A 24,750-nucleotide genomic window follows, 5' to 3' on the forward strand; every position below is an offset into this window, starting at 1 on the left:
ACTTGGCCAACATTATCCAGCAACCCAACCCCACCAAGAAACTCTACGCTACCAATAACTATTTTCTGCTAAAATATATTATTGAACACTGTAGTTCACCTATTTTTTTCAATTCTACTTTAAAAATAGCAGTTAAGTGAAAAAAGTTTGTGTTTTGTTTTATAAGTTTGTCAATATCCGGGAACGTTGCCAATTCGAAACTGCGGTGATAATGGCTGAATCGTCGCCGCGGTATGCTTCATGGCGGCAGCCAGTGCTTCTGTTAGGAAAGGTTGCTGAGTGATAGATCTTCAACTGCGCTAGAGCGTCGACGAATTTAACAAGTTGAATTGTTGTGTGTTTGTGTGCATGCTGTTGTTGTCTGCTCAGCTGTGAGCGTTATGGGTTACGTCTGCTTTCTTCTTGTCAAAGCACATTTTCATTTTCGGCGAGTGTGAAGAGCCGCTCATTGAGCCGACGTCCTAATGTCGTCTCTCCAAAAGCAAGTGCTGAAGAACAGGCTGCCTCCTATGCGTGTGAAGCCGTTCTCTCGATCTATGTGAGTACGTTATGTTGCTGCATACGCACCACCTAAATCGAATCATTTACCGGGTCATGCTACATGCACGTAAATACGACGGTCTGTAAAACCTCGCGAATGCAACTGATGCGTTGCAGAAAAAGCTGGTGTGTTAACCTTCTAACCTGCACTATTATCTTATGCAGGGAGAAGGGAAGATCTGGAATGCTTCGGAGGGACTACACGCCTCTTTCCTGGCGTAACTACTTTTCCGATGCTCGAAGTGTCAAAACGTCGGACACCGATGTATCCTTTCAGCATCTTATGTTTCGATTGATGTATTTGAACCGTCTTTGCCTGACCTGGATGACAATTTAACCCTTGCACGTGCCGCTTGCCATTTCTCTTCAGAAAAAAAAAAAATCCCGCCGAAATATTAAGAAAGGCAGTCAGTCAGGTTTGCAACGCAAATATCGTACAGAATGTCAAAATGGTCGGAAATTGTGGCATTGAAACACCAGGATTTGTCAATTGAGTACCCGAGGGAAATGGATCAGGTAATTTTTTTTTAGAAGGTGCACTTTAATGCTAGAAGCTCGGAAAAAACTAGTTATTGTGGGGGATAAAATGTCATGCTGAATATATCAAAGGAGATGCTACCAAGCTCATTGTTCTGAGAAGTATTATTTACTGTGTTCGCTAGTAAACCTGAAAAAGCATCACAGTAGTGATGGGACGCTTGCTAAATTCCTCTTGAAACAAAGGAATTGCATCTGACGAGGCCAGTCCCAGGAAAAACTGCAGATCTGCTATGTACTGTTACACTCATTACCAGCTGCAATGCACAACATGTGGTAGGAGCTAAGTTTTCGAAGTTGTGAGAGCCCAGTGCGATTGGAAATTGATGCATTTCGCCTCCAGGGGAAAGAATAAAGTACACTGAATATTTGTGCAAGTTGTGTGCTCTGTGTGCCGGCGCATTGGTTTACTAAAAAGCGGAAACCTCAGTCGGTTCACTTGTGTCAAGTTGCAAGTCATATTGAGTACGATTGTACACTGTTGTGTGAAAGCACCTGAAAAGGTTAGTCGTATGTTTACTGGGTGGGTTAGTCATGTGTTCACTGGGTCGTTTTAAAGTTTTTTCTAGCCTCTGCCCTTTCTGAATATTAGTGTGAAATATAGTAATGCCTTCCACATGATCAGATCAAGGCTGAGCATATGTATGTCCCTTGTTCTTTATGAAGAAAGCAGATATTGGAAATGGTGCTAGAGGGAACATTGCCTCTCTTATATCAAATAAGTGGAAATAGTTCTACATATCTGTAGTTGAGCCTAATTTTAGTTCAATTATTTTATTCCTTTTTTTCTTGTTTAACCTCGGTACTGAGTGTATGGTTGTCCCAGACTCAGATGGGCATACTGAGAGCGCAGTGTCAACCTTTTTTTCACTGTAGAATTTAAAGTAATCAGGAACTCTTGTGATACATTAATGGTATTATGGTTTTGATTGCAACCAGCTCTTCAGCTTGAGTTCAGCTATTCCTCTGAGATGCGAGCGGCTTTTTTTGACACATTCAGATTTCATTACGGCATTTTATGTGTGTCTTCGCTTCAGAACTTGTGTACAGTGCTTGTGCGCAATATAAGCAGGCAGTCGCTTCTGTGCGATTCCTTGATAAGCTGCCACAAAGACATTTAGGGTCTACACAAAAGGTTCCCAAGGACCCCTCCTTCTCCTTCTGCATGGAGGTGGCTACAGTGGCCTCACATGGTCCCTGTTCACGGTCAGTTAGCAACCGTTTCCACATTTGTATACCTGCATTCAGTGATTCAGATTGGTAATTCTGCTGCTGCTGCTGCTGCAGCATGACAAATTACAGCACCTCATTCTTGTTTTTGGTTTTTTCCAGAATGACATTTGTCATAATGTTGAATGCCAAATAGCTGCTCTTGATATCCGTGGTCATGGTAAGACATTCACGTGTTACCGCAGTGGTGGCCTGTAGTCGGATACAGCTCAAAGCTTAAATTGTCTTTTCCCCGTCAAAGGTCCCCCTTCCAGCCAGTGGCGTCGGCCGATTCTCATGAGCCTGCTAGCATGGCAATGCAGGGAGTGGCTGATGAAATCTTCCATGGTTGGATGTAGCACCCTCCCTGCATTTTCACGCTAGCAGGTTCATGAGAATTGGCTGACACCATTGTCTGGAAGCGGGTCCTTTCATGGGGAAAAACCGCTTCATTCTTGAGTTGTATCTGTCTGTATTCTGCTGTTCTTCATGTTGGAAAGAGTGTGAATGCAGTGGGCAGGCAACCAGATGCCAGTGAAGCAAGTCATCTGTTTGCTAGGGTGATTTACCAGCCAAATGCTCTGGGGCTCTTATGCGGTGGGAGAGCCAATTCGGTCTATGTCCTGTACAAGCTGGTTGGTTATATTGAGTGCGAGCATGACTGAGCCTTGGTTTGAACCTTTATCCTCTTTTTGTCGTGTGCAAAGTTGTAATATTCTGCAAAGAGGATCATAACGATCAAATCTATGCTCTGCGCTTGTTTCGAATTTGTTCGGGGGCTCATTAAGTTATCCACTGTCATTGTGCACATGAGGAAAATTCTTTTGGGATAACATTGCTGATAATGCCCACTGATTCTAAGGTATTTCTTGTGATCAGCAAAGAGGCACTTACGGTCTGATTTAAATGCTCTTTGTGTTGCTTTAAGGTCATAAAACTTGATAGAGCTATACAGGGCCAAATGTATATCACTGATGTGGAAGTCAGACTGACTGGACAACATACTAAAAGTGCAGATCTGAGTTTTGCAGATTTTATCCAGTAATACCAGTATGTGAAAAATTAGTGTTTGCATGATAAAGCTGTGTGGTGCACCCTTGTGGCCTGCTATGGATAAATTTTAACCCTCTGGGGTTCCTTAAGGTGTACGAATCGTGGTATATGGACATAATTCCATTCCATTTCATTTCTAATTGCGACTGCGCCAAGGCTGTTTTTCAACTTTATTCATTGGAATATGGCCATAAGTTAAATGGAAAGTTTTGATTGTATGTTCTTCGAAATGTCTGTATCTGCAGTTGAGGCCACTGAAACTTAAGATTCGTACTTGTTTAATTTCAGGTGAAACAGTGACATCTGATGAAACAGACCTGTCTGCAGACACTCTTTCCAAGTAGGCTTCTTATCCCCAATGCTTAAATTTTTTTCTTTTTGAGCTGTGCATTCTGATCGCTTCTAATGTGCCTGAGGAGTGAAATGTCTGTACAGCAATACTGTTCTTTTCCAGTGACATAGGAAATGTTTACCATGCGATGTACCCTGATGGATATCAGCCTCCGGTGGTTCTTATTGGACACAGGTAAGTTAGCATATCAATTCATTGTTTCTAAAATTCTGCTACGAATTCAAATTTGTAGTAATGGATAAGTTTCTCAAAGGAGTTTCCTCATTATCAAGCTGGTCTTTCCTTAGTAGAATGTATGTCCTTTTACAGAGCAACATAACACCATGGTTAACCTGGTTAATCCCCTTTATCAGCCACCCTGTGGGATGTAATGAGCAGGTCCAAGGGAATTAACCCCGGCATCACGAAAATCAGTTGACGCCATTGGCTTGAGAGTGTCTTTTGAGGAGCATTTTCCACTTCATTCTTGAGTTGTGTCTGACTATAGTGGTGGTAGGATCAGCTGTATCAGCATTACGGTTAGGGTTTGAAGTCATTGAAACTTATGTGAATGCATTTGGCATGCGTTCCCAATTTGAACTCAAATTCACTGTGAATGCACTTATGTGGGATTTTGTTTTGCATTTGTCCCTGGATGGGTGACAGCAATGTGAAGTTTTCATGGCTTCACTGACTCTGAAGAAATGTGTCTTTTATCAGTCCAAGTAATCTAATTAGTGTTGCTTCTGCCCAAGTGGCTGTTCATGAACTGCTGGATCCCATAAGCTTAATATGAGCAAGGAATGTGCTGTTGTCAACAAATGAAAGGCTGCACCATGAGTGCATAGCCTTATGTTCAATTGGAGCTGTGTAATGCCTGTTGGGAGGGTTCTAACTGAAAGAGTGCCTTCTCATAAAAGCTGTTACAGTGGTTGTGCTACTCGTGTGTGTTCTTGAGTGCCCCCAGAAGGATACATACTTCTCTACAGTGCAGAATTAAAACTGTTACAGTGGTTGTGCTACTCGTGTGTGTTCTTGAGTGCCCCCAGAAGGATATATACTTCTCTACAGCGCAGAATTTCTTAAAAGCCAGTTCATAGTATTGCGCTTCATTTGTTGACAGCTGTACACATCTGATCTTTAGCTTGGAACTGAAGTGTTGAGGTGCTGTTTTTGCCCACTTGGAGTTGGAGTGTGGAATGATCATGTTTGTGTGCTGCATTTCTTTGCAGCATGGGTGGAGCAGTAGCTGTTCATGCTGCCTCAAAGGGTGTCTTCCCCAACTTGATTGGTCTCATTGTCATTGACGTTGTGGAAGGTTAGTGCCACACGTACAACTTGTGTAACATCAGTGGATGAGCAATTAGTGAAACATGGGTGCACAGTTATTCTAAACATGAAATACTTTGAGGTGGTGGCCTGTGGACGTCAAAAAATGAATTGGATGAAACTAACGCAAGCTGCACAGCAAAACGTAGTCTGCATTACCTGTAAGTTTGTCGCACCCCTTTGTTAAACCTAGTTCCGAGTGGTAACTTTGTGGTAGCAGTTAATGTGGCAGAAACTCGATTTGCTAGATGACTGAGCCATGGAGGAACATTTGTGCCTGAGCTTTGTATTGTAATTGCATTGGATTTTTTTTTATTGGATGTATACTTTTTATGCATATCTTGAATGGGCACCAACCTGCCCATTGGACACATACTTGTACCCACTTTCGTGGTTGAGAGAGGCAATATTTATGCATTTTTTTCATGCTTTGTTCTTTGACATATTTGATAACAATGTCTGTACTTTTAAGGCATCAGCATTGTTTTCTTTTTTCCTTTTGAAATCTCCCATCAGTATCTCTTGGCACAGATTTTTAATTTTTTTTTCAGGTACTGCCCTTGAGGCACTGCAAAGCATGCAGTCATTCTTGCGGGGAAGGCCTGCATCGTTCAGGTCCCTGGAATATGCGATAGAGTGGTGGTAAGGAAGACAAGGGTTCCCTTCTATTTTTTAATGCCGGCAGCATCAGTCAGTTCCACACGAGTAAAGGCAAATGGTGACTTTGTGCACTTGGGCTTTCCTGCCTTATGGCAGGCCTGTTTGGTTATTTGGTTACTTTATCCGTACCGTGCCTATTCAAATCATTCAATTCGAATGATGGTGCGAATGCCCCATTCTGAGCAATCTGGGCTGCTTTCAGACAAGTAACTCCACTCAGTGTCTTGCAAAAGGACTGTACTTGAGTTTCAAAATCATTTTTTTTTTTTTTTTTTTTCGTCAGCCACATGAGGGAGTACTTTGAAACTACCTTTCAACATGGAGTGATCACGCAAGCATGGCACCCAAGGTGGCGTCCTCTTCTTGCACTGACCCTGCTTAGCAGCAACAGTGTTCTCGTGATTTGGCAGCATAGACACTTGACTCTCTAGGTTCAAGTGACAGCTTTGTGCAAAAAAAAAGATGGCGTTCATTTGTCTTATTACAGTCCGGACAGAGATGATTGCTCCTCCCAGCCCAGACTATCGACAGGTGCCAATCTACATTTGTTTCCGCCTTTACAGAGGAGATTCACTGCTTTCAGGGCCTCTCTAAGGATACCAGGGATGTTCTGAATGATCGTGTGCCACCAGTGATGTAGCGGACAGAGTAGTCTGCGAGACTGCCTGAGGTCCACCTTGGCACTGCACTGCGGGGTAGCCCAAAGTGCTGCATGCAAGCAAATTGTTTACTTTACTGACCAAAAAGTTTAGCATGAAAAGTTCTGTAACTTTTAATACTCATTTTTGTCACACTAATGCACAAAAATTATATTCTAGATTTTTATTCTCCGATTTTCTGGCTGGATATGTTTAATAATTTCATGACTTGTTGTGCAAGTCTTTCAAATTTTTCCAGTGAAAGATTTTTTCTTTCATAAGCAACGCATATTCTTTCTTTGTATCACAGAAAAAAGAATTCCATAAGCTACACTGCGATATACTGCAATAAAGAAAATTTGTGGAATTAATGGCGCAAAAAGAATTTTATGTACACCATCCTGAAATTTGCTTGTTTTCCTGCAGTAAGGGAATAGTTAGGAAGCACTACAAGGATAAAAGGCAATAGCACAGAGACTCATCAGAACGTGTAAAGAAGTGTAAAGTGGAGAGAAAAAAAAGAGCAATGACATGATATCCAGGGTGATATTTTTTTAACCTTTACCAATTTTTATTTTTAAAACAGAGAGGTGCTGGTGCAGTCTGCGCAGGTAGAGTGTATAGCTAGGCGGACATTATGTACGTGATAGAGCTAGAAAATGAGACAAATAATGAACTAAAATTAACTAATCAACTTTCTTATTTTTGATTTTAGGGGGCATGATTACATCGGAAAACTGAAGGCTGTCTACACCGAAGATGAGCCCAGTTTCTAATTTTCATTTAACTAGCGATGTGGTTTGAATTGTCAGATGTCAAATATACGCATTAAAAAGCTCGATGAGTTGGCTTTCTCACATATCTAGCTTACTTTTAAAATGGCATTGCTCGCATTTCTTATGCATCAAATACAGATGCTATTTGTGTATTTGATGATGTAGAAGTTAATGTGATTTCAGAGGTGATACCCTGTGCAGTGATGCCTCTCTCATGTGACTGCTGCCAAATGCAGTAGGCAAACTTTTTTCTTTTTTTCCTGCGTAGGATATGCTCTATAGTTGCAGACACATTTTTTTTTTTTTTTGCAGTGTTCGTAGTGGCCAGGTGCGCAACTTGGAGTCTGCCCGTGTTTCAATGCCAAGTCAGCTCAAAAAGTAAGTACATGTTACGGCGACCTTCTGTGTTGGGCAGAAACCGAGCATAGGAGTGCATTGGTGCAGTGACGACTACATGCCAACGAAACTGAATGCCTGTTTATTCATAATGTATCTTCTTTAGTGGTTGCTTCCCACTCTTGGTTCAGCTACAAAAGTGCAAGAAGCAGTGTCATAACATCATTGCACAAAGTTATATGACCACTCATGGCTGTGACACGAGTGCTGACACCCAGCTGCAGCAGAGCGGGCAGCAGCAACTGCACTGGGTGCACAACAGGAAAAAAAGGAATCTCAACTTCATAGCAAAACCCCTCGCTCCACCTTCTGTTATTATTTGGTGTCACGAAGTGGTGCCAGCATGCTGCATCATGCATGCAGCAATTAGTTGTTGCAGTCAGTGATTTTAGTGTGCAGATAGTCTACTTAAAAATTCGAGCCAGAGAGGACCAAATGTTTGTTTGAATTAAGAGGATACTTGCTAATGGTACACTTTATGTTGACAGGAGCGTAGCATCAGTCTGAATTTAGTAAGCTTGAAATAAAGAGAGTCCTTTATAATGCCTCCCCTATTTTTATTTTTGATGCTTCTATTTCTCCCTTGCTTCCCATTGTAATGACAAGAGAGTAAATTTTTATAACTTCACCTTGATCTTGAGTGCGTACACTTGACATTTGGGGTTTGTTTATTAACACTGTTAGCTCACAAAAGTGCCATGTATGTGCATATTCCATTCAGTGTTAACTGTGCTCTATTAGTGCAGAGCTGTGTGTGGCTTGAACTATGATCTGCCTATGTAGCCGGCCGGGAACATGCCCTCCGGTCGCATACCTGATTTATGAGCGCTGGCTGGTCGCCCGGCCTGTGGCGGCCATGAGGGCCATTGGTGCCCTGGACTAAAGGCTCCACTCCCAGACCGAAGTCTCCTACAACCCGACCAATAAATATTTTCCACCACCACCACGCTCACTACAGACACATTTCTGTAATTACGACAACAAGTGTCATTTTGTGAGGTTGCTCGCCTGTATGCATGCTGACATCATTCTTCAGAGGAGCAGTGGCAGGTGGACTGCAGTGTGAACGAAGCCTTTGTTTAAACCTATGCTCTGTGCTCAGTGCTAAGACGGGAGAGCCAGCCACCAAATGCTTGCCAGCAACACCGGGCAGTCCTGGATCGGCAGACTCGAAATTTGGCCGGTCGGTGAACGATGCACTGCCCCATTTGATTCCAAGGCCAGATCAAATTGCTGAAATTCCAGAGGAGAGTGCTGCTGGAGAGACTGGACCTTCACAGAGCTCCACCAGTGAATTCAGGCAGCCGTCATCCATGTGTCCCGTGAGTTAAAAGGCAGTGTACCTTTTTCTTTGATTCTTAAGCTGCCGCTTTGTGACTGATGAGTGTTCTCGTGTGACCTATGTCTGGAATGTTTCAACATCCATGACATTATTTTGTATGGCGCTGAAACTGGCCTCAGTAGATGCAGTAAGACCTTTAGAGCTTTTACTTTCACTGTAAAAACAGTTGTTGATTTTCTCCCTGTTCGTTTCTTTTGAGCTCCTGTTTGCTGGCCAGCAGCATTTACCTACTTCAATGAACTAAGCACAAATTAGACCAGTGGCATAAGTGAAAATTAAAGAAAATCGGAGAAGTTATTTGAATTTACCACATTGTGATGTGTCAAATTACTTCATGATTTCATGCGAGCTGATGTAAATGTTAATAGCAGTAATTGTTTTTTTTCCTGGCTTTAACACCATGTATGCAGAAAAAATAGATCAGCCTGTATTTGAGCAAATATTATGTGTTTTGCTTTGATACATATTTGGTCAGAAAGTTCTGTGGTGGCCTGAGGTTCATTTATGCCTTCCTCTTGTTATTACTTTTGTTTCACTCTAACGGGACTCTATGAGAGTCAAGCGTCATAATTGTTTTTGTTTTATACTGAATATCATCAAAGTGGTTTACGTGCTACTGTGCTAAGGACGATGTTTTGCCTCGCACTGCAAACCAGCATATAAAAGGTGTCAACTGGATATAGGGAAGAAGCTTCACGGTAATTCTAAACTTATTGTGATGATGCATTTCACAGGATGATGCTGCTAAATTTGTTTGGCGGATAGATCTCTCTGGAACAGAAGAATACTGGAAAGGTAAGAAGTGTGCCCACAGATTGTTTTTTCTTCAAAGTATCTTTTTTTGCGCCCATTGTGTGAGGAGAGTTACTTAATTAACTTTTTAATGGTAAAAAGAATGCAAAGCTCCTAGCCTGATTATCTGATCTCTACCTGTCTGTTTCAGTTTGAGATACTTGTGAGGTCGACTGCTACTCCTCGATACAATACTGACCCGGTCATTATTTGATGCGAATGAGAATTGGTCCAGCATTATATATTTTCTAACTCAGTGGCATTAGTATTGCTTATGGGGCGTCACATTACACTACTAACAGTGGCAACATGCAGTTACTCTCTGCTGTCTCCTTTGTCTGCTGTCTCCGCCGCGGTGGCTCAGTGGTTATGGTGCTCGGCTGCTGACCCGAAAGACGCGGGTTCGATCCCGGCCGCGGCGGTTGAATTTCTTTGGAGGAGAAATTCCAGACGCCCGTGTACTGTGCGATGTCAGTGCAAATTAAAGAACCCCAGGTGGTCGAAATTTCTGGAGCCCTTCACTACGGCGTCTCTCATAGCCTTAGTCGCTTTGGGACGTTAAACCCCATAAACCAAACCAAACCATCCTTTGTTATTGCTTTCTGCAGCATTACCACTGTTATCTTTATTTTTAAAGCATAAAAAAAAAAAAGATCAGTTTTTTGCCTAGGACAAAGATAATGTCAGCTACCTTCAAGTGGGCTTGTTATATTATGTTACTGTCTAGCAGTGACCTATTGGCTTAGGTTTGTAGCGCAGCTGTTTTAATATTAAGCACAGCTATTTTAATGTTGGAGAGGCCTCAAGCCTAAGCTCAAGTGCAAGAAGTTTTCATTGAAAAGACAGTGGATGCTCATCAATTTTAATTTGAGCATTCAGTTCATTTGAACTGGTACTCGTCTCATCAGAATTAAAAAGGCTAACCTTAGCTCAAACTTTTCGTAATTCAAACAAATTTTTGGTCCTCTATGAGTTTTAAATTATTGAGGGTTGTCTATTATTTATGAGCTAGTGATTAAAGTTGCCTTGTAACATAGTTATGTTTCTGCGCTTCTCTGAAAACATTCCGACAGAAGTTTGCGAAGCCTTGGGTACTTTACCTAAAGCCACTTCTCTCCAGTCATTTTTTTTTTTTTTTTGTAATGAATTATCCCCTTTTCTTATTTGCTGCAGGTTGGTTTGCAGGCCTGTCTAGTCTGTTCCTATCTGTTCCGGCCCCAAAGCTGCTTCTTCTGGCAGGTAAAGTGTTGCATTTGTGAGCTTGCTGAGTTTTTCTCTTCACGATAAATGTTAACATTTCTCTTAATATTCGTATGTAGGGGTGGACCGACTTGACAGGGATCTCACCATAGGTCAAATGCAAGGTGAGTCGTCTTCTAGAGAAAATTTGCACTAAATGCTGTGTGCAAAGAAAAAAAAAGTGCAAATATTTGCAATCGAATGTATTTCAGTGCTGTACAAAAGAGTGTCTTGAGCATTGTGTGCAGCATTGGAGAAATTTTATGACACATTTTGATTAAGCAGCATTTAGAGTTATGCAATTACTAGTACGAAATTTTGTTGCACGTGCATGTCACCTTTATATATGTGCAAATTTATTTTCTGTAGGCATTACACATTTGTGATATTTTGTTGACCAAAAAAGCCACCAGTCATTAGAAATCATTAGAAATACGTGTTTTCATTTTTTCTAGCATATACTTTGAGCCAAATTTACTGCCTCTGTCTCATTGAACAAATACCACTGCCGAGTTTGCCTGTCCCAATTAGCATGGAGGCAGGGCAAAATTATTTTTCTTTCTTTTTATCTTTTTATGGCCCACCCTAACAAATGTCCCAAATGGGTATATAAGTAGGTGGTCTACCCTGTCGTGGAATATATTTCATGTGTTAATCAGTTTTTTTTTGACTGTCCAGGAAAATTTCAAATGCAAGTACTTCCCCAGTGTGGGCATGCTGTCCATGAAGATGTTCCTGGAAAGGTAAGGACTGTACCTTCACATTACAAGCTTTGCCCTAGCCCATATCTTCTTCTTAATTTCGAGTACAATCTCATTAACACGCATTTGTTCCATGAACCACTCTGTTCTCTTCCGGTCTCTTGGATATAACTAACTTCCTTGTCTGAACCTCGGATGTGGTGAACTTAGTGTGTTGGCCTCAGGTATAACAAACCTAAGTGTACCACCTTGGAAACAATGAACTTTAATGTGTCAACCTCGGATAACGAATGTTTGGCTGCTAGCACATTCAAACAATCCACCAACGATTGCCTAAGAGCTCTTTTTTTTTTTTTTTAATGTATGGACATGGTTAGCGGACTTCATAAGTCTTGGCACCGTTTGAGCACTTGTAGTGCATGCTTTCTGTTTCTCCTGTGCTGTATTCAGCTGTACTATTTGATGTTGGCACAATGCTTTTGAAGGCTGATGTTTTAATTTTTGGCTTTCTTTTCTCATAGGTTGCAGACGCTGTGGCCACATTTCTTGTGCGTAACAAGTTTGCTGAGCCAACATCTAACTTTCAACGGTAAATTGCAGTGTCTTATTTATAGATAAGGCTTAACTGTCTCAGAAGGTTCACTCAGATTAATGCAGCGAGGGTAAACAAAGAAAAAATACTGTCACTAAGCTTTCGCAGTTTATTATAAGCTTGTCCGGTGTATTTGGCACAGATATTCCTTTTGCTTCTTTTTCAGGACATTTCCAGCATGCTAGATTTGAAGCAAGTTATGTTATGTGTCATATGAACTGCTGCACAAATAAAATGTTGTGTAATGTAAGCATTGCATCTTTCCTTCTTCTGGTTATTTTAGTGTGAAATTGATTACTTGGGGGATGTTTCTGTTTGCTTGCTGTTTATTGTAGCAACCACTGAGGGAGCGCCTTGGGTGCATTGTATCTGAAGGTGTTGATTGACAGGTTTTAGCTGTGTCGTGGTGCACTTGCTTTCTTCTCTTCTGCCCTGGCACCATGTTTGCTCAGTTTTTCCTCACTTAGGTTGCTCGTGGACTGCTTGCTACCTGAAAAATTAATCCTGCTGCAGATGAATTCAGCAGGAGTGAATTGAACTGCAAGTTTTATAGAATTAAGAACCATCAACCCTGTTTGCCCCAAGGATTCACGTCTGCTTGTGGGAATAATAAAATGGAGAGGTATATTTCTTCTCGGTATACCGTGAATACTGGTCACTTGTTACCTTTACTGAAGAAGGATTATATTGTGAAATCAAAGTAGAGTATAAAACAGTGTTATAAATTCATTCATGCCTGTGTTGCAGCTGCTTGCTTGGAAAAAAAAAATGTAAGGTGCATTTAGGGTTAAAAGTGTCAACACTGGTCACAGTGAATGTCTGGATATAACAGACGATATCAGTAATTTTGGTTGGTCCGCATACTTTTTAAATTAAAGGTGTTTCGGTGTTAATGGACCAGGTTATAGTGGACTGTCAGCTATAGCAGGCTAAATTTGGGGTAAAATTGGTGCAGAGCAACAAGCATGCCTTCACAGTGGAGCACGCTCCCCTGCCAAGCGGGGAGTCCCAACAGGAGTGTGAACTCTGCAATCAATGATTAAAGTGAAGGTAGCACTGAAAAGAGGAAACCCCAGTCTAATATAAGCTCATGGCAACATGTAGCACATTGGGGTTATAAAGGGACACCTCCTACTGGAGCAAGAGAGCTCTGTCGTGGTTCTGTAACTAGTAGAAATGCAGCGAAAAGTTGTAGCAGGTTCACCTAAACTATCGCAGCAGTTGCAAAAGAGTTGTTTTTGTGAAAGCGAGTTTCCACGACATCATTCAGCACGTAGAGACGATCAAGGAATTCCTAAAGCTGCAAGACAACATACCAGAAGACCAATGCAAAGTTACTGCAAGTTCATTAAAACGGTGAGGTGGTTCTTCACGATAGCGGCAGGTATTGGAAATGTTAGGCCCTGTAGTTTCGTACTGAATTTGACTAGCTTTCTTGACTGGCTGAGATGTGCTCTTTTTAAGAACTGTGGGTAGCCTTGATGAGTTATGTTATTCTCATTAGTCGTCCAGCCATGATGACAGTTTTGGAGAGGGAAGTGTGTGTGGGTCGAGAAAGCATCAAAAGTGTTTAGTTGATCTGTAATTGGTATGCAGGTGCTGCAACATGTCTTGCTGCAGCAGCCACAGAGGAAAATGCCGATGTGCACAGGCTTGTGTACGAAAGATTATAAAATATAGACACCAGTGCGAGTGAACAAAATTGCTAAGCATCAAGATGGAGCTGGTAACGTAAATATGCCAAATCAGGCCACGAGAGCCACAACCTTGATCAGTGTCTCCGCTATTTATGCTGTCTACAGCATGGTAGTGATAAAAAATAAAATTACAGAGGGCACTTAAGACTACTTACATGTCTTGAAGGCAAAAGCATTAATTTTAAAGTTTATATTGTTTTTCTTTCCTTTCTAATTACATACATACCATTAGCATACAGTTGTAAGGACGACTGTATGCAAGAAGGAACATGCTTTTGTGGCCTTTGAGTTGCATGCTCACTTTGCAGTGTAAAGGTCCTTGGCTCAATTCCCTGCACCCTTGGAAGAGATTTTATTTTTCTTTGCTGATGACGACACTAGGGGTTTTGGTACTACTTTTCCTGGATGCCAGACAACGCCTTAATTCCATTGCTAGTGTAAAGGAAACGTTCAGTGTGTTAACCGGTATTTTGCTTCGAAATGGAAACCACCCAATTATTAGAGGAGACGAATTCCATCTGGGCCCTGCTCTTTGTCCTTGGGTACAACCGTACAGTGCAAAGCATGAAAATTCGAGCATGTACACTGCCAATATGCAGAGGATAACACAGTAAAGCTGCAAATAGAGGCTCTGAAACAGCAGGGACAGCGATCCAGCCATGCACAGATCTTTTGCATGCCGCTGCAGCTGATTGGAGAAATAATTTCTGAATTGTGTTTTAGCGTCCAGAAACCTGAAGAGGAACCGGCATGTTAGGGGAGTGCTGCATTGATGCCTCTAATTAATTTCAGTCAGCTGAGGAGATAGCAAAGTTTGCGCTGATCCCTTCAGCACCTTGTTTTGAGCTACTTTGATGAAGCTGCTTGTCTTGTCCAGTTTCTTGTCCCGTTGTCCCTCGTCTTTACGTGCGCCTTCAAAAATTTACTAGCTCAACAAATTTTCCAGATGAAAATGGGGACACGGCAGACTTTTGTCAGGGGCACCCATTTCAGCTACTACTGCTGGAGTAACTAGAAGTAAAGTGAACTAGAACTTTACTTGAAGTGTAAATTTTCCAGCTGGAAGCAAACACCGTTCCGGTTCAATAATCCAGCTGGAAATGGCGGCATGATTTGTTTAGTGATTCAACTGGACATGGGATCTTTTTTTTTCACTTCGGTTGTCACTCACGCACTTTTGACAGTCACAAGGTTGGCATTTAACATGTGTGGCTATGTCACTATGTAATATCTGGGAACAGGCTGATGCCGGCGCTCTTTGTTGCCGGCGATGAGGGGTTGTTTTCCAGTCGAACATGAGCTTTTCTGATCAGCTGAAACTGATGACCCTCGTGACAGGGCTGTGCACTGGAAAGTGGTGGCAGTTGCACGCGAAAAGCGGAAAGGAGCCTATTGCAGCATGGAAAGTGACAGTCTAACCTAAGAGGCGATGGCTTTAGCTGCATCCCTAAATGTGCGTAGCATCCGTAGTGAGCCCGCTAGCTTGTCACGTGCCAGTTACATAAGCGAGTCTTCTTCAGAAATGCCAGGGAACCTGCACGGGTGACACTGCATGCTTGGAGAATTTTTCTGTATTACACAAATTTCCCAAATCTTTCATGTTCTATCCATTAGGAGCGACACAAAGACGTCTGAAGCGGGTTGGTATTAAGCGCCGCCTCCACAGTGGAGATTGGTGGAAATTTCCGTCATCATATGGCCATGGCCGTCACCCCCATACGTGTCCTCATCCATTGTTAATAGAACTAGGTTTAGTATCATTGTTCAGTTGCTAAAGGCGCTCTTTCTATCCACCCTGTATTTCCTGTGTCCGTGTCCTTTGCAACATTCAGGGTTATTGCATTCTAGAGCACTATAGTAGGCACAGAGTTTCTAAATATAAGAAACTATGACAGTAGTGTCCCAGCCGTGAGGGGTATTGGTAGAGTGATCCACACTATACATCACCCTACCCATCGAGTTTCTTATGGTCACCCCAAGTGTATTTCAGCCAGGGCCCAGCTTCATCGGCAAGGATTTGTACCTTTCTCTTTCTCAAAGTAACTGCCTAAGTTCTGTTAATTTTTGTTGCGAAAGCAACACTACGCGAGTCGCCGAGCCATTTCGTGGTGCAGAGCAAGGCCATACTGCGCATGCGCGAGGACGGCGCACAGTTGGCGCACCGCCGCCGTCGCTGCGCGGGTGGACGTGCCGCCGCCGCGCTCGCCAGTTGCGCATGCGCAGTAGCGGCGCACAGCTAGCGTGCCGGGGCCGCCGCCGCTGCCGCGCGCTCTCCATCAACGTTACTAGATTAACGTTGCTAGTAACATTGCTCTCCATCGCCTCTCTCTCTCTCCTCGTTGCTTTCGCAATCCTCCAGTACCTCCAGGTTTAACCAGAGCTAAACCACTGCCAATTTTTTTTTTTTAATGCTAAGGTTTTTATTTACACTGATAAGTTATACTAATAAGTTTAGTAGCGAAACCGCATACCAAAATCTGTCGCCTAGCTTGTACAATGTACGGAGGGGGCAATGTTAACATTGCGGAGGGGGTGCGAGCATCGGTGCCTTTAGGCGGGCTGCTTAATTGGCACTACTTTTGGCACTGCACTACGCACAGAAAAGAAAAATAAGACCTTGTGGCGAAAAGCATCGCCTACACGAGACAGAGGAGGGAGGGGGCGAGACGCTGATAAACTGCACAAGTTGTAAACGTAGTAGAAGATTATGACGTCGCACGCAGATAATTGAATTCGCTGTCGCGAAGTGCTATCGAAGGTATGCTGACGCATACGTCGCTCTTTTTCCGAGTGTTGATGGCTTCTTCAATTTTCCGGGTCTTCGGCAGCTAACTGCACAGCTTTATGCACAGCTGATCAGCGGCGCCACCGTCTCCTTTGGTGCCTTTGACAAGCCTGCAGGGTGCCGGGTTTGATTCGGAGTTTCGTAAGTGGTTCGATTAAAGAGCATGCTGTCTAGACCTATCACCATCATCATCTGTTTTTAATCATGACGTTGGTGCTGTGGGCAGAGTCAACAGAGCGGCTAAAGCAACGCGAAAGTCGCGAGGCCGTGAGCATGGCCGAAGCAAATGTTGAGTTCAAAAGAAAACATTCGACAGAAGTCTGTCTGGTTGGGAAATTTAATGTTAGGAGAAGGTAAGTGACGCCAACCAAGTAAATACAGGAAAAACACGACGTTTCGGGACCGGCTCGGCCCCTTCTTCACGGTGTGACTACGGGCGAGCGCAGCTTGGCTTTTTAAGCCCCTGTGTGGAGGACCTGCGGGTCAATGGCCGCAGCCCATGGACGTAGGATGAGGGGAGAGTCCCCAGGGAACGATTAACATTCTCTCGTGTTTGCTGTATGTGCCACGACTCGAGTAGAAGCCTCCTGCGTGGGTTAGCTTCCGTTTCCAATACAATGGTGCTGTCGAAGTCAATTGGGTGGTCACACCCTTCACAGTGTTCGGCCACGGCGCTGCGTTGACGATTCATGTGACGGACGTCCGCTTCGACAGCAGACTTCGACAGCACCATTGTATTGGAAACGGAAGCTAACCCACGCAGGAGGCTTCTACTCGAGTCGTGGCACATACAGCAAACACGAGAGAATGTTAATCGTTCCCTGGGGACTCTCCCCTCATCCTACGTCCATGGGCTGCGGCCATTGACCCGCAGGTCCTCCACACAGGGGCTTAAAAAGCCAAGCTGCGCTCGCCCGTAGTCACACCGTGAAGAAGGGGCCGAGCCGGTCCCGAAACGTCGTGTTTTTCCTGTATTTACTTGGTTGGCGTCACTTACCTTCTCCTAACAAATGTTGAGTTGCGCGGTTGTACTCTCACAGCCGTGAACTCGTGGAGATGAACAAGGTGCACTAAACCCATCTGTAGTTACCCTCTCCACACCAGCGTGGCTCTGACAGCCTCCTCGTCTGCAGATAACTGCAGAGCATGCATGTCTGTTTACCCGTTAGGCGCCTGTCGACTGCTGTGACTTGCCAGCTGGGCGGGCGTACAAACGTTGTTACCTGACTCGATCCATGTCGTAGCAGTGGCGTCAACAAGAGCCATGTCGAAGAATGCAAAGGATAAAGAAAAGCCCCTCGAACGGATCAAATCGTTGTTCGGACTTGGCAAGGCGTCGTCACCGGCGGTGCCTCGGCTGGAGGAGCATGCCATCGACTTGGAAACATTGAAGGTAGGCCGACGATGCGCGGACACCGGGTGCCGACCGCTCAGTATTCGTGTGTGCAGGAACTGGGAAGCGACAGCCCCGTGGCCCAGCGCCTTAAAGTCATCAAGGAGCTCACGGAGGTGGTGCGCTCCCGGAGATTGGCCCAGGTGATCTTGTGCAACAACAACCTACCAGGTGGCCACAGCCGTCACGCTGTCGAGCCAAACTGCAATTGTCGAACTACCTTGAGCTACTGACTCTCCTCCGCTGAGAGTAAAATCCCGCGAATAATAATTTTTAATCTCGTCTTTCAATTTGTGGAATTCCGTTTGTGGGGCGTGTTTTAATCAGTCACTTGCTTCATAATTCCGTTGTCCTGAGCACAAATGTTCAGCGGCATATATGGTCTTACTTTTTATGTAGCTTGCACTGGAAATAAGCAGGTAACAGCTTGCATAATGACAATTTTTGCTCAGGATTTGTGCCTTGTTGTTCTTATTGCGACGACGACAAATTAGGCCCCCTAGACAAAAAAGTAATAAATGACAGCATGTGATTTCGGACTCGCGTGCATCGTGTTGACACTTGAAATTTTCTGTGCTCTTTGATGTTGTTTAGGACGTGAATGATGCAGTAGAAAAGAGGAGACAAGCTCAGTGGCATTACCACTGCGTAAGTGTAGTTTGAAATGACGAAGTGGTCACGCAGAGTGGTCTGTTGCTTTTGCTAACATGTATGCATGTGTCTCCTCACACATTGCAGTCAGTGGTGTGGCTAAATTGGAGAGCGAGTAACTGCCAAGTAGAGTTCATACTTCTCAGGTCATGGCTGCTGCCACTGGTGGATACCTCAGTGCACCCACAGATGGGTTGGAGCGAGCATGATCTTGCGTTTGACAGGGGAGTGGTGAGACGTTGTACAGCTTGACCTGTGACTTGCTGAACCCGGCACATGGCACCGAGACACGTCATGCGGTGCTGAACTTCTATTGCACCCTTCTGCGATTCCAGGCAAGTGTTTCATGTTGATAAGGTTTTCTTTTTCCCCACGGAAAGAGTAAGCGTTAGGGTCGTGGCTGTGGTGTCCTTGTCTTTGAACAGGTGATGAGATGTGTTGAAGATTTATTTAGACCTTTTACTGTATCTTGTAAATGATGTGAACAGGCAACATTATAACGCTGACAGCTCCTTCACCAATTTATTTCCTTCGACTAAGTTTTTATAAAGTGATTGCCCATTTTTTAACCACCTGCTTTGTGTCATCCATCGATGCTCATGTTTGCTGTATTGATGCCTAACTTCCTTAGCATGCTAATCTAGTTATGAAACCAACAAGAGACGAAAGAAAACCACATGGATAGACAGAGCACTAGTCTGTGTGGTTTTCTTGTTCCTTGTTATAATCAGAATAGCATACTAAGGAAGCGAAGTATGAAAAACCAAACCAGCTAGGCTCATTTGAAGCTTTACGGCTGTATTCGGTATATGCATGGCAGTCTATTTTATTATTTATGGTGATATGAAGGGCAGTGTGCAAGGTGTTGTCTTTGAAACATGCATCTTATATGAAAAGGTAACTATCTTTTAGAGCAGTGCAGCCTAGGAATTCAGAATGTGCACCAAGTGGCCACATGTGGACCTCTGAATGCAAGCCCACACAGTGAATGTTTATGCTTTTCTAGTCCAGAGACAACGTGATGTTAGTTTCTGATGCTTGGTAAGAAAGTCTGCTGAAGAATAAAGGAAAGGGTTATATAATTTGATTGCATGTTTTCTTTGTAAGGATGGGTAAGATATTAGTTACAGGGATTGCAGCAAGGTAGAGGTATTCGCCTGCGACCGCTAAATAATTTATAATCTAATTTCTTCTCTTACCTTTACCTGTTTCGGCTTCAACAACAATGTATACTGACGTCAAAGGTCAGTATACATCATGTAAGGCATGAAAAAAACTGCGATATAATTGCTGCCTCGTTGTTTTAATTTGCTACAATGCTAAAGCCAGACTGCTTCAAGAGCTGTAATCACAGGGGGTGAAGAAGCAGCGACTATATAGTAGTTTTCTTCATGTCTCGCATGACCTATACTGATCTTTTACATCGTAACCATCACTCGGCTGTTGAACCGGAAACTGAAACAGATAAGAGAAGAAATTCAAGTATAAATTGATTAGCTGTTGAAAGTGAATACCATGTGGTGATTCTTGTATAGTAATGTCTTATGTATCATTACAAAGGTCAAAACATGCAACCGAAATTTGTTGTCTGATTCTTTTAATTCTGTACAAGGGTGTCTCTCTAGAGAGGTTGTACATGCTTCTATAGCTGCAGTTTACTGTTCTAAAACACACGCGTACAGCTCTGAGCTTGTTTCTTGACTGTAAATGGCCAGCTGGAGGCAAGGTGCTTTAGTGGTAGGCTGGCTGCAAGTGCTTGGCAGTGTTTGTTTATCGAGGCACTTATTTCATTATCTGTGCAAACATGGTTTATGATGCTGCATGTTGACTTCAGCGAGACCCTGGTGACATCACGAGGGCCCACTGCTTCAACCTGGTACTAGGGCTGGGCTTGCCTGAGGATCTGCCCCTCAGGTATGATTCCTGGTGAAGCCGCTGACCCGCATCTCATGCCTGTGCTATGCAGATTCAGAAATATCCATTAAAGGGGCTCTGAACCATTCTTTTAGCAATGTGAGTTAACACAAAAGGTGGATAAAGTATGTTGCCACATTAGCTAAGTTACACCTTACTAAGTGCCATGTTTTATATTTACAAACAAAGCGCAAGGTAAGCAGACTTCTGTTCCTTGCTCTGGCATTTCCATCTGATTAATGCTCTCGTAAAACAGCTGTCATCGTGACATCAGTGCCTACGCACCTTTGCAGGGCTAACACCACCATCCTTCAGTATGGGGGCAAGAACAGAGTAGTGGGGTGTTCATTCAGAGGCACAGCTAGGGAAACTAGAGGAGAAAATTCAGCATGAGGCAAACTGCAAAAGCTAAATTTGTACCTTTCAATTCTTTTGTTCTGTTGCATGGTTAGGGAAAGGCTGTATTTGCATTGGCACCATATGCGACAAGCAGTGGGTGTGGGTTCGGATCCTAGTTGTGGCATGTGGTTGTGTTTTCTTCTACTTTCCGTTAAATTATGAACCATCTAAAGATAAATGATTAACTGCGAAATTCCCATTTTGATTACTTGTCACCTTATAAAAAAAAAACAGCCCCTTATGCTTTCCTTAGTTTCAGCGACTGTTGGTTTTTGTCATATGTCCCCGTGCTCTCCTACCCTTGTGAACGTTTAGGCCAGTGTCACTTGTAAGGCACCCAACTGATCCTAGAACATTTCTTGAGGCTGACAGAGAGGTGATACACGGGCTCATTTAAGTCTCGCTGTTAATTTTTCTTGCACTTTATTTGATTGAAACATGTTGCAGCTTTATTGCAGAGGTCAAACTGACAGTGATTCAGAGGGTAATTGTTATCTTGCAAGTAGTTGAAGCAGGTAAATTGAGACTTACTATCCGTAACTGTATGAAACATTGTTTACAGAGTTTCCAAGAGGCAAGTTGTGTGGAAAAAAAGCACACTGCAATAAATCTATTGCGGTGCATTAAAAAAAAAGACAGTTTCTAGTAATGCTTCCCTTCATCAAAGGACCATCTATTAGCTATGGCCAAGTTTTAATTTGAGTGTAATTGAATGAGTGACTTAGGCAGGACATGCTTTTACACTTGTCGGCAGCATTGCAAGGATTGACAAGCACATTCTTTTCTTTTGGATGACACCTTTTGAGAGGATGTTGGCTTGTCCCCCCTATGTTTTTTTTTGCACAGGCTGGAACTAGTGCGCGCGCTCACAGACAACGGCAAGTGCCTGAACCTTTTCGAAGAGCAAGCTGGTGAGCATGCGGACCCAACTTATAAATAAGAATTGGAAGTTGAACTGCTGGGTTAGTGTTCAAACTTCTGAGTCATATTATTCATGAGTACCCACATGTAAATGAAGCAGTGCTCTTCTCACAAGGCAGGTGCACTGCTGCTTTTATTTTTCACGAGGTTCTCATCTTTCAGATGTAAGAATCCAGATGTAAGAATCACATTCCTTTATTTTTGAAAAATTCTGGACGTGGTCTTTGATATTTGTTTGTGTACTATATAGAGTTAGCAGTGCTGTTTCATAGCAGGCTTTATTGTATACTTATTTCTTTGTGTACTATATAGAGTTAGCAGTGCTGTTTCATAGCAGGCTTTATTGTATACTTATTTCAGTGACTCATAACCCCTGCAATCACTGGTGTTCAGCCAACGACAGAGTGGATGGTACAGGTACAGGGTTGGTCAAAAGTTCCTAAGCCACAAAGCCTGCTTTTCAGTGGCATATCGTGCCATTTATGATAGTAATAAATCTATCAATGTTCTCAAAGGTGAGAATGATATGTATCCTATCTTTTAGAGATTTTGGGCTTTGGGGGTGCCATAACTGCCCGACTATAGCGCTCGAAAACAGACCCTGTGGCCTGGGAACTTTGACTGATCCTGTACATTCCTGCAGATGCACGAACCTAAAGTAGACGTGTTTGGAAAACTGGCGTTTCTCCTTAGATACTTTTAAAGTTTATTTTTATAGGTGGATGAAAAATCGTTGTTTGTTTGGGGGAAAGAATAGTAAGGTAAACTGCAGATTTATGAGTAAAACCTGAGTGGTGTTGAGGTTTGTGAGAACAACTGTCCATAAATTCTGAGCCCTTCAAGCAAACCTGAATGACCATGTGTGTGCCAGTGCATGGGCCTCGAATGGCACATCTTGGTTTCTGCGTGATGCTGGGCGCATGTTTCTAGCCAACAAGAACTTTCTTCTCCTGAGTGTTTTGCTCCTTTCCAGGTGCATTTCTAGTCAAGTGGATGCCCGAAGTTCTGAGTGCGGGCCGGGCACAGGACCTGCTACCACTTCTGGTGAATGTGGTGCGCTTCAACTCGGCATTCCTTGACCGGTCCACTATCATGGGATTTGTTCAGTGAGTGCATGCCGTACGCATGGGTTGCGGCTGATTGTCTGGCCCTTCCTAGAGGGAAAACCATGCTTCTTGTCTGAGGTGCGGAAATGGTGACTCCTGCTTTTTTTTTTCTTTCAGGAACGCATGCATTTTGTGCTGCCGCACCAATTCGGAGCTTGATGTTAAGGTAAGCTCTAGGGCTGAATGTGTAACAACTTATTGCAGCCTTGGCGAGTTCGTTTTGTTGAATGTTCTTAGAGTTGTGTTATTGCTTTTTTTCACCAGCTGCAACTTTTTTTCTTTCCTTTCCAACCCCTGCTAGTGTGAAGTAGCGGGCCAGGTATTAGTGGCTCAGGGAATTCTCTCTGCCCTCGTTAATAAACCTCTCCCTTTACTTTAAGTCTTTAAGTTGCAGGGCTCAGATTCCTTGAGGCCAGGGTGAACTACATAAAAGCATGAACAAAAAAAGGCCAACAGTCACTCTTGTTAAAGTAAACATTGAGGTACAGTCTTCGTCAAAAGTAACCAGGCTGCATGGTTTTGCTCCTCAGTCGTATATTTAAACTATTATGCCAGCGCTCAAGCTCTAAATCTCTGTATGGTAAGGAGAACACCTGTCCTCACCTTCAAAGAACTTTTTGAACTTTAGGGAAGCCGTGAGGGCTATACTATACCAATGAGAAGCAAACCATGCAGCCTGGTTACTTTTGACAAAGACTGTACATTGAGGTAACTACAAATTGAGGTAGTTATTTCCCTTTCCTTTTCTCAAAACCAGCGGAAGGTTCAGACTCTTCTGATTTTGAGAAGGGTGCATAACTGGCTCCCTCGTTTTTGTTTTGTTTTGTGTGTGTGTGCAAGTTTCACAACTTTGTTCTGCAAATATATTTTTGTCAGGCACCTCTATCAACTTCTTGCGTCCGGTGAGCAGTCTGTGACGGTCCTCTTGCTTTGCGGTGTGCAGCTGGGCCTGGAATTGCTGGACAGTGTGGTGGGCTACGGCCTGGTGAGCTCGGAGCTGCTTGGCCATGTGGTGCCGACGGCCTGCCGCACAGTGGTGGTGGCCCCGTTCTCGGAGCTTAGCTGGCGGCTCATGCGCAACTTGCTGGGCACCCACCTGGGCCACCACACCATCGGCTGCCTCTGCCGCCTGCTGGAGGACAGGCATGCACCACCTCTCTCTGTTTCCTTCCCTCATGGTGCGCTTTAAGGCACACCTTGATGCATGAGGCTATTCACAGTCGGTTTCACTCACAGTTGACCAACTGTTCAATTGGCAGGCAACTTGCAGTGGCCATTTACAAATATTAAAGTTGATGGCCACCAAGTGGAAATGGTAACTGAAATATACATTGTAGTAGCGGCCAGTGCCCACTGAGTTCAGTTTCGTTTATAGGCCGTGAAACTTCAAGCATGACGAATGTGAGGTACCATTGTAATTCGCACATTCCAGTGCTCATTTAACTGACTATTCAAGGAAGGTGCAAGCTGCAGAAAAATTCCTTCAGGAAGCAGTTTCAACAATTTCACAGACGTGGTTATCAGTGCCGCTTGTCCCTCCTTGCAAAATTTGGGGACAAAGATGTAAATGGTTTTCATTCACCACATCCTATTTGTAAAATGACCGGGGGAACAAAACTATAAATTAGCTTAAGGTATTTTTTTTTTAGTCAGTTATTTTTGCTACTGCTGCTCTGACTAATTTATTTACACTACATCTAAGATAGTAATGTACTGTTCGAATTCCGCAACTTGTCAATGGACTAAGAT

At 43.4% G+C, this 24,750-nt stretch overlaps 2 protein-coding genes across 2 annotated transcripts in view; both read left to right on the top strand.

The window, feature by feature from the left end:
• Positions 1-220: 220 nt before the first annotated feature.
• Positions 221-12,385, top strand: LOC149372544 (protein phosphatase methylesterase 1). Its single transcript, XM_089567043.1, has 16 exons — positions 221-538; positions 706-805; positions 2,191-2,283; positions 2,410-2,467; positions 3,628-3,679; positions 3,794-3,865; positions 4,903-4,988; positions 5,551-5,641; positions 7,386-7,451; positions 8,572-8,791; positions 9,546-9,606; positions 10,777-10,842; positions 10,923-10,967; positions 11,521-11,585; positions 12,065-12,132; positions 12,302-12,385. Exons 1-16 carry the CDS (start codon positions 465-467, stop codon positions 12,318-12,320), a joined length of 1,236 nt encoding a protein of 411 aa, XP_089423169.1. The 5' UTR covers positions 221-464; the 3' UTR covers positions 12,321-12,385.
• Positions 12,386-17,626: 5,241 nt separating this feature from the next.
• Positions 17,627-24,750, top strand: part of gig (TSC complex subunit tuberin) — a 44,147-nt gene continuing 37,023 nt past the window's right edge. Inside the window, exons 1-8 of the mRNA XM_089567044.1 lie at positions 17,627-18,010; positions 18,067-18,153; positions 18,886-18,996; positions 20,496-20,575; positions 21,821-21,885; positions 22,869-23,001; positions 23,119-23,167; positions 23,945-24,144. Coding sequence (XP_089423170.1) covers positions 17,882-18,010; positions 18,067-18,153; positions 18,886-18,996; positions 20,496-20,575; positions 21,821-21,885; positions 22,869-23,001; positions 23,119-23,167; positions 23,945-24,144 — 854 coding nt within the window. The 5' untranslated portion in view covers positions 17,627-17,881. The remainder of the gene's footprint in view (positions 18,011-18,066; positions 18,154-18,885; positions 18,997-20,495; positions 20,576-21,820; positions 21,886-22,868; positions 23,002-23,118; positions 23,168-23,944; positions 24,145-24,750) is intronic.

Source organism: Amblyomma mixtum, chromosome 1 (assembly GCF_055824585.1).
Source record: "Amblyomma mixtum isolate Tamu chromosome 1, ASM5582458v1, whole genome shotgun sequence".
In the NCBI taxonomy this organism is placed as follows: Eukaryota; Metazoa; Arthropoda; class Arachnida; order Ixodida; family Ixodidae; genus Amblyomma; species Amblyomma mixtum.